Source organism: Zerene cesonia, chromosome 27 (assembly GCF_012273895.1).
Source record: "Zerene cesonia ecotype Mississippi chromosome 27, Zerene_cesonia_1.1, whole genome shotgun sequence".
Classification (NCBI taxonomy): Eukaryota; Metazoa; Arthropoda; class Insecta; order Lepidoptera; family Pieridae; genus Zerene; species Zerene cesonia.
The window spans coordinates 4,962,260-4,973,436 of NC_052128.1; the positions used below are offsets into that span (position 1 = coordinate 4,962,260).

An 11,177-nucleotide genomic window follows, 5' to 3' on the forward strand; every position below is an offset into this window, starting at 1 on the left:
GTAAAATTTTACCGCTCTCGATGAAGATGTATGCTATAAATGGAGAAATTAAAGAATTGTTTAAAATGTACAACTTTATTTTAAAACCATTTACACACCTTTACATTATGTACATACACACTTATAACTAACATATATCTTAGATACTTAATTAATATAAATATTGACTATGCCATAGATATTTTTAAAACTATTTTTGATATTTCTTAGTCTAACAAAGTCGAATAACCGACAATGAACTCACTTACTAAGGACAAAAAATAATTATTATTGTTTCAATTTAGTTCAATTCAGGAAAATTGTAATTTGCATATTTCATGAAACATCATGATTTTTACACTGAATTTCTCCCATAATTTATTTCATAAATAACCTACCGCTACCGCATATTCTATTACTAGTGATGCGCCCTGGCTTTCATCGTGGACATATATAGCCACTTAAACTGAGGAATCACGTATGTAATTGTGAATTACTGCAATCGGCCCAGTATTTCCTGAGATTAGCCGCGTTTAAAACTTTTCAGCATTAAATTATTAATATAGATTATAAGGTTTTTCTACTATAATTTATATTTATAATGCAAATATTATATCCATGTAAATGTAATTGAATAATGACTTATTAATAGGAAACTAATACACAAGCTAACGATAACTTTTATAATAATAACAATATAATTTTTTGCAATGTAACGTTCTCTGCTCTCAATATAATTAGGTATCTTATAAAAACTTCACATTTCACATATTCAAATGCAAAAATAACAAACAGTTTAATTTTGACAAGCGTTTCATGAATTAATATAAATTATAAATGACTAGAAGAATAATATAAAGAAGTTGCTTTTTGGCAAATATAAAAATGTTGAGTATTAAAATTACTACAGTAAATATGTCATCAATTCAAAAGCAATTTGGCACAATTAAATGCAAATTAAATAACCAACAATATTGACATCAGTATGGTGTAAATTCAATACGAAACTTAGACCAAAAAGAACAAAAAAAAAATTAAAAACCCTGCCCTATAAAAAATAAAGTAACATATGGATGTTAATAATTTTTTTGTTAAATTATTATTTTTTATATTCATTTTTTAATTCATATACACTAAATAAAAATGCCATGTTCTACTGAGTCTACAAAAAAAAGTCTTTAATTTTCTGTAGAGGTAGAGTAATTATTTGTTCTGAATATTTTGAAATCTTTCTTTGTGAGCATGGATATAAATTTATTAATTATAATATTTGGATTAATTCATTATTTTGTGTATTTATTATCAAATCCAAAATAATAAAGTTTTTGAATTTTTTACCTTAGATAATATAAGACATATGAATAAATTATACATGGAATTTTAACCCTTTTTAAAAATATAACCTAAAACTAAATTCCAACCATAATCTTAATACACATTTTAAAACTAGTCTTACTTTAATTCAAATATATGTAACCAAATCAACAACAACATAATATATATGTTAAAATACAAGATTTTATCCATAGCTAACGCCCTACACAATAATATGATAATGAAAAAGTCTAATTTTTAGTTTTATAGCATTGAAAATTTCTCATGAAAAAGTCTATTGAAAACATTTGCCTATATTTAGCGATTTTTTTTTTTTCACGTAGACTGACTAGGTTTAAAAAAAGCAAAATGTCATTGTGCAATATCAGTTATAACTTTAATAAGTATTCAATTATTTTAAAACATAAAAGGACTAGGATCAAAGATTTTTACTGAAAATTAAATCGAATATCAACCTTAAATTATGGAAAAGTTAAATCAGTATGGACTAGGCAAATTTCCTCTTGTTTATTAATTTGCGACTGATAGTATGGTGAACTTTTGTAGGTTTTAATTGTTTCATATTATATTAATAATATTAATAAAGTGAAGAGCGGCAACACTTGTAGCTCCCAAGTATAGTGTCTATATATGGCGCGTTCTTTTTTTAATAATAATAGACACTAAGGTCCTGCGGCTGCATACTAAAAAAATTGCAATATAGGATTTTATTCTATCATAATTTATTTCATCAAAAATCAATGTTTTTGTTGCGCCACATTCTTTGATGCGATTTTTGCAAATTTTTTGTTTCATTTTAATTCATCAAAACATTAACATACTATTTTTGCGTCATATGTTATGTTTCTGATTACTTTTTATTAATATAATTTATTATTATACCTTTTGACTTCCTTAAAACTTGTTTGTCCTTTGTACTTAAATTAGCAATTATATGACCATTGCTATTCATAATTGTTAATATATTTTTACACCCAATAAATCTGAAGTTTAAAAGTTTTCACTTCAAAGACCTTCAGTGATAAAGAATATGAACTGATGATGATGATAATGATGAAAAATTTTAGGTTTCAACTATTGATGTAGAATGAACTAGATCTACAATCACATACAGTAATTGTCTATAGCGAAACTCTACTATAAATTACTTTGGACAATATCACCACGAAATAAGGTGTTAATTTGAATGGTAATTTTATACAACGCCGCTCGAATTTTTTTTATATTCTTTTACTAGGGCGGGTCCATTTCTTATGGTGTTTCAATGACATCAAGCAATTTTACAACTACCCTTATTTTCACTGTATCTCCTAAATGATATACCTGTCATAATAAATAGTTATTATTGACCGAATATACTGGCTAGATAGAAAGTGTACCCTGTAGTAGCCGGGTGCGAAACGCGACGAACTTTATTCACCTGTGTGCGTAATATATCTTACATAAGTTTGCATTTATCTGTGTGCGTCAAAACTGAGCGGACGGGTAAGATAGCCAATAGGTTGCGCAATTTAACACCGGAACCTCATTTTATTAATTTTTAGGACTTCTTACTCATATTGTCAAATAACTGGAAAGTAAAGGCACAACACTAATACGATAAATATTGAATTGCTTCGATAAGCAGGGCCTAGTTAGCAATAGACAATCTATCTAGACAGAGACAAAGGAAATATTATGTTAACTATTACAAAAGTCCACCATAATTGACGATGTACATTAATCAATTTTTACTATAATTTACTTCAAATCTTCTTCCTCATCTTCTACGTACAAAAGATCTTCCATGTTCGCCATAAATTTATCGTTTACCATTTGTTCTGCTGAGAGTGAGCTCTGAAAATATATTTTTATAAAGGTAGTACTTTAACCCTTAACAAAAGAATTTACATATAATGATCATTTATTTACATCTATGATATTTACCAATCGCCTTCAAAAAATAAGTATTTTATTGATACTGTAGCTTTAGAGTTTTCGAATTTTAGTGCTGCCAGATTTTAAAACATACTATATATAGCAACTCGATGGAAACTCTTGTTTATTTATATCGTTCAGATAAATCTCGTGAATTTATGCTTTAACGATGGACAAATTAACAGATTTTTCTTTACGAGCAAGAAGGATGATTTTTAACTCCCACATAATAAAATTGTTTTATTTATCTGATAACATGTTTTGTAAATGCCAACACACTTGGCCATATGTGAAAAATGACACTGTTTCGAACAGTTACGTAATTTGTATAAAGATCCACGTATAATGCCTAATCATTCCTAATACCTTAAAAGCTTGTTTTAAAGGAAGTACTTATTGTTCAAAGAAAACACCAAAACACCTTGAATACATACACTAAAATATAATAAGTAGTCAAAAATAATCATAAAAATATTTGTTTTATATACGAGCGTCTGACCCACACCAAACAAGCATAGGATCATTCTAATAAACAAATAAAAAACAACGAATGATTTTAAAGCATTTTATTTACAAAATTGTACATGCATACCAAGCGTTATAAAATTATATAAGTGCGTATAGAAGAATACAAGTATAAAGTGACATAAAATCTGCATACTATCAGATATTTAATAATTATAATATTACATAGGAATTTGACAAAATATTTTTTTTAATATGGCAACAAAACTATTCGGCCATCCAAATAAGTTTTACACTAAACATAGACCATAGAGGATACTATAATTATTGTACAACTTATTCACGACTATATTAATAATCCAAAAGTAGAGAGTTTGTTTATGTGTTTGTTTGAACGTCTTAATACAAGGAAATACTTCAAAAAAATTTTTTTTTGATAATACATTTATGGTTATAAGCTGTATGTTATTTCTTATGTATGTCTTGTCTTTGCTCTTTCCTTTTATATTTATCAATAAATATTAAAAGAGCAGTATGCAATTTTTTTGTCACTTTAAATTCAATTTAATAAGCAAAATAAAAATTAGTCACATGCATGTTAAAATATCGTCGAGACGGTGATTTATGTTCACTTTAATATTTCTAAATTATTATAATTGTAAATGAATAATAGTAAAATCGTTATATTTATTATTTAAATACAGTATTACAAATAATATCTCAAAGGGTTAATTCCAAAGAATAATATAGACAACTTAAAACACAGCCATTTTAATAATCGATGATTAACAACATCAAGTGAAAATCGCATCAAATCAGCCCCTTCCTTATAGAATCCAAAGCACAAACTTTAATTTTTTTATAGCATTATGCATACTAAAAATCACACATCCTTATCAACTCCCACTCTTATAGAAAATTTTAAATATACAACAAGTTAAATTTAATATCACAATATGAATCCATGTTAAAAAAATCTCACAGACAAACATACAAAACGAATTTATATTGACTTGCTACGGTTTCGTCTTATCGATTACGAATAACGTCTCGTGCCCAGTGTCCAATATTTGTTCGGGCGTTGAGTGTCGAGGTACTTGTACGACGTCTGCATTAAAAATTAAACGTTAATTTACAACATTAGATGCATTTTGGAATGAACAATTAATGAAACCCAATCCTATAATATGTAACAACCCATAATTTATCGATGATATGATTGACTTTAAGATTGTTCTCAATTAAAAAATCATTTTTTAAATAACCATCACGTAATGCAATGAACAAATAAATAAATAACTGAATCACACATAAATAGCTTAAATAAATAAGCAATAACTAAGCGAATTGGTCAGTGCGTGAGTAGATGGTAGTGTATGTGAACGACAGTGTGCAGTCACTTAAAGATATGTAAGTGTGTGAGTCCATAGCTATTAAAACTCAAATCAAAACATTTATTCATTCAACTAGACCTCCTTCATAAACACTTTTAAAATGTCACAAAGGAAAATTTTAAATTGAATTAATTTATTAAATAAGTAACTGATCATAGAAGTGAATGATTAAATCTTTTACACAAATAAACAGACATACGAGTACATTTACACCTAAAACAATCAACAACCACACACCGAAAGCACCGGAAAACCGACTCACCATCTTATCCGGGGTGGGGAAGGGCGCGAGGCACACGATGACGACGGTCATGTTGTCGCAGCCGATGCCGCCCGTGAGGCAGTTCGGCGCGAGGCAGCGCTGCATCAGCGCCTCGCACACCGCCGCCGGCTCCCAGCCCGCCGCCAGCCGCTCGCGGCAGAACGACACCACCTCCTACGCACACATAACGATGTCGGACTGGCTCTCTTAACACAGGTCATACCAAGATAATAAGATAATAATGAGAGGCTCTCAACAAAATTGTACAATTATTAAGGTAAAATAAATAAATATTTATAAATAAAAAAATATATCAAGTTGTGTTGTTAAATCAATCGTGACATTCCCAAACACTAGAAATATAAGCGGTCCCAAATGTGTCCCCTGAGGCACACCCACATCACGTCTAACAGTTAGATTAATAATAATCAGTCACAACTACGAATGATTTACGAATACTTTTTATGACCTAAACAAATCAACAAAGATCCAGTGATACCGTTCTCATTTAGCTATTTAAAAAGTATTATGTTTGGTGATTGACTTTATCTAAAGCTTAGCTTTATAGCAACTTATATATAAAATATAGATAAAACAATCACTTCTGATAACCACGGTAAGATTTTATTGGGTATGGCTTGCGAATCCCCCCATCTCAGTAGAACTTTGGAGGAGGATACGTAAATGCATTTTCCAATTGTTGGACATTCGCGTTTAAAGTAAAAAAAAAAATGCCAATATGTTTTTATGCAACTACAAATGCTACTGATCACTTCAACTACGATACTCACTTCATTAGACAGCACCTCCCAGATGCCGTCGCATGCGATCACAATAAACTCCCAATCATCGGTCAGCTGTCGTACTTGTACGTCTGGATATGCTGAAAGTGAAGAAACTAATTGTTAGAGCGAGATAAGAAAGAAGAACAAAAAGGAAGGAGACATTTATAAAGTATTTTTTTTTTATTTATTTATTTACTTAATTAATTAATGATGTTTTTTCAGACTACCAGAAAAAATACTATGAATTCAATGACATAGAAAATATCATATATAATAAATTTATTTTTAAAATTAGATAGAATTTACAAATGTATATAAAGCAAAATTGGAAAAAGGAATATATAAATAAATAATACTAACCAGTAACAATTTGATCCCTTGGCGACATCCTATAATTTCTCTTGAATATATAATCTCCCAACGCCCTAGATAACGCTAGGTTCCCATTAACCCTGTTCAATTGCACCCAGCCACCTCCCGCCGTTATCCTTTCCAACTCCTCTTTGTTGTTCGGCTTATGGTCGTATGAGAGCGATTCTACCTGTACGTATTGTGTAAAAACTTTAATAAGCATTTTTCAAAATCATAAAAAATACAATATTTCAATCGAAGGGAGGTGAAGAACTGGGGGGGTGGGCATTGCCTGATGAATTGTGTTTAAATATCCCATGAATTTTAAAAAACCACAATTTTATTAAAGTTTAGCTTCCCGGCCGCGGCTTCGCTCGCATACTCAAAGGGAATTCCCACGGAAATGAAAAGTTACACCGCGGTAAAAAGGTATCCCCTTTCACTATTCAATCTTATAATCCTATCAGAATCGTATCATAAAATCGCCCCATTGGGCCGTGGCAGAAAGACAAACAAACACACATTCTCGTTTACAATATTAGTAAAGTTGTAGCTTACTAATTGCAACGAAAGTTTTAATATCAATCAAGCAGTTTTTAAGTCAAATCGTAAGAAACAAAGAAACAATGTGTAAATTTCATTCATATATTTCAATTATTAGTCACTAGCTGCGCCCCGCGGTTTTACCCGCGTAAGTCCGTATCCCATAGGAATAGCGGGATAAAAAGTTGACTATATGTTATTCCAGTTGTCCAGCTGTCCACGTACCAAGTTTCATTGCAATCGGTTCAGTAGTTTTTGCGTGAAAGAGCAACAGACGCACACAAATCCTTACAAACTTTCGCATTTATAATATTAGTAATAGTAAGAAGTAAGATAGTAAGATATAAAGTTTAACTCACCGCACCGCCTACACTAGCCACCGCCCTGGAATCGCCCACGTTGGCGCAGTAGAGCATATTGTCCTTAATGAGGACCACAACAGCCGTACTGCCAGCGACTTTCTCTTGCATGTTCTCTTCTAGCATGGCCTGGTCTAGATCTAGGAAGCCCTGAAAAGCAGTATTACCATATCGTTTTATGAAGGGTTTTTAAAAAAAAATGTTCTGTCTCCCTTACTCGTACATAAAATTTCAATACAAAAGTTATATTCTATTTTAGATAATTCATTAATCCAAAACACCAAATGACATCACAAAATGGCAGAGAATTGATCCCATTCTTAGTTGAATCGCATTGCATACACTCAATCTTAAAATTACAATTATACAATTAGATATGTATAATTTTAATACATATTTTAAAATAGATAGTGTATATACATACTTGTTTCATGGCTTCTTCAATATTTCCCAAATGATATTCAGGCCTCGCTGTTATAAACTTGTGCAGATGTTTCCCTGCATATTCTGCTATGTTGGAACCTGAAGCATAAAATATTATAAACGTAAATGTAACTCTGTGTGTCTCTTCTTGAGATTTTGTCCTTTTTCAATTAAATTTCGATTCAAAATACAAGTTTATGTAACTAATTGTAAAACCCCAAGCAGCTGTTTGCAACTCATTTAAAATCCTACTAATATTATAAATGCGTAAGTTTGTAAGGATGTGTGTGTGTTTGTTGCTCTTTCACGCAAAAACTACAAAACCGATTGCAATGAAGTTTGGTACGTAGATAGCTGGACAACTGGAATAACATATAGGCAACTTTTTATCCCGCTATTCCTATTGGATACGGACTTACGCGGTTAAAACTGCGGGGCGCAGCTAGTTAGAAATAAGTAAGTCTTGTTTAAACAGTATAAACTTCAACTTAATTCAACTTACCCCCATGTCCATCGTACACAGCAAAGAACGCCGTCCCAGGGTCATCGGGCAACGACAGGATGTGTGTATGCGAGTCGTCCATAGACACGCGCCAGCCCTGCATGCAAGAAGAACCCACGAGAAATCGCGAGTCTTGGCATGTTGACGACTGTTTGTCTGTCACTGGCTCGGAGAGGGTTTGACCCATCACTCTGTGAGATAATTTCATAATTATTTTATATGCATTTGTGGCTCAAGGCTGTGGTGGCTCAGTAAATTTATGAAATACCCTTCATTGCACACATGAAACAATAAAATAAGGAAAAATAGGATATGACATGCAGAGGGCGGCATTATTGATTAATAGCAATTTCTTCCAAGCAACTCAAACCAAGCAGAAGTATTACAAATTCAGGTAGACATTGTACACAATAAGAAGAGACAGGACATAATAATTAAGCATAATACATAAGAGAACAAAAAAATACAAAAAGAAACATGCAAAAAAAAGAAATGAAAATAAACACACAAAATACGAAAAAACAATTAAATTAAAATGCAAGTGGTGAGGCCCTCAAACTTAAAATCAATAACTCGAGGTTCGAGAGCAGGCGAGCGTGCAGGAAATAAACTGATTTTTCAATTTATCTGCGCATCAATATTGATGATTCTTGGACATGCCAGATTCGTCACAATATTTTTCTTCATCATATCAAGCACTGGTGATGTTATCTCCATGCGCAGATAAATTGAAAAATCAATTTATTTCGTGGATGCTCATCTGGTTTCAAATCCTCATCCGACCTTATTGATTTTAAGTTGGAGGTCCTTATCATTGAGGCACCATTTATTTTTGATACAGTTTGCATATAAGTAATTAAAAAAACCTGCAAACCTTATCAACTTAAAGGCAAAAAAATAAACCTTTTAACAAACATTGATAAGGATACATAGATGGTTGTTGATTTCTCTAATGCAAAAACAGTTCATGAGATGTGAAACAAAAATAAACAATTTATTCAAGAAAGAAAATTGTAAAACAAGTTGTAAACAATTTTTCACTGCCATTGTAACTCGAAAGTAATGTTTACTTGCTAATATTATATTATATCAACTTACTTATAGGTAATGATTAGATTTATTTAGGACATGCCACCGTGTAATCACTTTGTAAATATGAGAACTAGATAATATAGGCACTAAGGCAACTAATTAGATAAGATAAAACTCTACTGATGAACTCAGATTATTGAATTATAGATGAACTGAGGAAGTTTATTATCTTGGCAATAGGAGCATCGGATGTGACCCATAAATTTTTACATCTTAATATTCCCAAAAATATCTAAACATGACTAAACTGTGATGTCATTTCCTCAGCTTACATCATAAGCACACAAAAAACCTTTACAGACGAAACCGCACAAATAATTTCATATTTTTCTGATAATATCTCTACTTATCACGTCATAATTATATACGTATTATCACAAAACAAAGGTAAAATATCCGGTAAATTATAATTTTACACAAATTATACATAATTTTCTTAAATCCTTTAGCTTTACGTTTAATAAACTGTTATACTATATACTTACATGTTTTATTATGTAGCGTTACTGAAGGATAATATTATTCACAATTTATTAGTAATGTTTACACTCTATAGCAACGCATAAAATTTCAACAAATCTTAGTGGCTAGTGCGTAACAAACAAATCGTATTTGACAAAACTGACATCTGACAGTGTGAGCTGTGATATCATTTATAAATGTCATAATTTGACAATAATACGCCATTATGCTACGTCAATGTCATTGGCATTGATTATGGTCTAACTCTCATTATACTTTAGAGATTTCTATAAAAATATCTACAATATAACGCTGATACTCGTATATAAAGAACATTATTTGGACTATAATAAGCTTGTAAAACAAATAGTTTTACACCAAAGCCTCATACTAACAATGTAAAGGTTTTGATTTTAATACCTTAAAATTTTTGCTGCCGGGAACATAACTAATTCAAAGTAATATTAATGATTATACACTTGAATGTAGTCTACTCATATCCAAAACTATATTAAAAATAAAACTGTGTATTGTGGATCTTTCATCATTAAAACATGCAAAATTATATTGACAAACACTATATATTTTTTTAAATTTTTACCCATGCAGGGAACAAAGTAATAAAGAAAATCATTGAGCAAAAAGTTTTCTATAGCTTTTTAGTATTAAAAAATAGTAGATTTTTAAATTTTCATTTCTTCATATCTTTAATTTGAATTAAGTAATAACACTTATTCGTTATATTAATATTATTTTCATTTTTTTTTTAAGATTTAGTGGCTTGGTTACGAGACCTTTAAGCCAAGTCTTATTTTATATTATTTTCAAATAACATGTTTTTTTTATTCCTTGAAGATTTATTTTTTAAATATGTAATTTTAATTTAGCAATAAGCAAGAGGTATGTTTTTGCACGTCTGAAATAATTTTCGTCGAAAATAACTAGTCTTTTTCAAATTGTTAGGTAGGTAATTGTTAGGTACCCAGTTTCGTACAAATTATATTATATTCATAGAGAAAGTCTATATTATACATATATAAGTACATATTATATTCATAATATGGGAATACCATATTAAAGACGTATTTCTCTCACATGATTGTCGTAACACTCAATAGCTAAACAATAAATGTTACATTCATACACTATTTCATTATCAGTTGCCCCATACAACAGACTTATAAAAAAACAATTTGAATTTTTAAAGTATAAAACTACTAAACTATATTTTTCTTCTTATTTCTTCTAAATCCATTTAGTCGTCTTTATCACAAAATACACATATACATTAGAGCCTTAGTAAGATTT

General features: G+C 30.3%; 1 protein-coding gene across 2 annotated transcripts; it reads right to left on the bottom strand.

The window, feature by feature from the left end:
* Window positions 1-2,528: 2,528 nt before the first annotated feature.
* On the bottom strand, window positions 2,529-10,027 carry LOC119837460 (probable protein phosphatase 2C T23F11.1). Of its 2 annotated transcripts, none has more exons than XM_038363049.1 (8): window positions 9,893-10,027; window positions 8,316-8,506; window positions 7,815-7,912; window positions 7,391-7,540; window positions 6,498-6,678; window positions 6,144-6,235; window positions 5,353-5,526; window positions 2,529-3,150 (listed from the first exon to the last, which is right to left on the bottom strand). In XM_038363049.1, the coding sequence occupies exons 2-8, from the start codon at window positions 8,500-8,502 to the stop codon at window positions 3,055-3,057; spliced, it is 978 nt and encodes a 325-aa protein (XP_038218977.1). In that variant the 5' UTR covers window positions 8,503-8,506; window positions 9,893-10,027; the 3' UTR covers window positions 2,529-3,054. The 2 variants fall into 2 exon arrangements, with proteins under 2 accessions (XP_038218977.1, XP_038218978.1); XM_038363050.1 differs by lacking the exon at window positions 2,529-3,150 and adding an exon at window positions 4,165-4,804.
* Window positions 10,028-11,177: the final 1,150 nt, after the last annotated feature.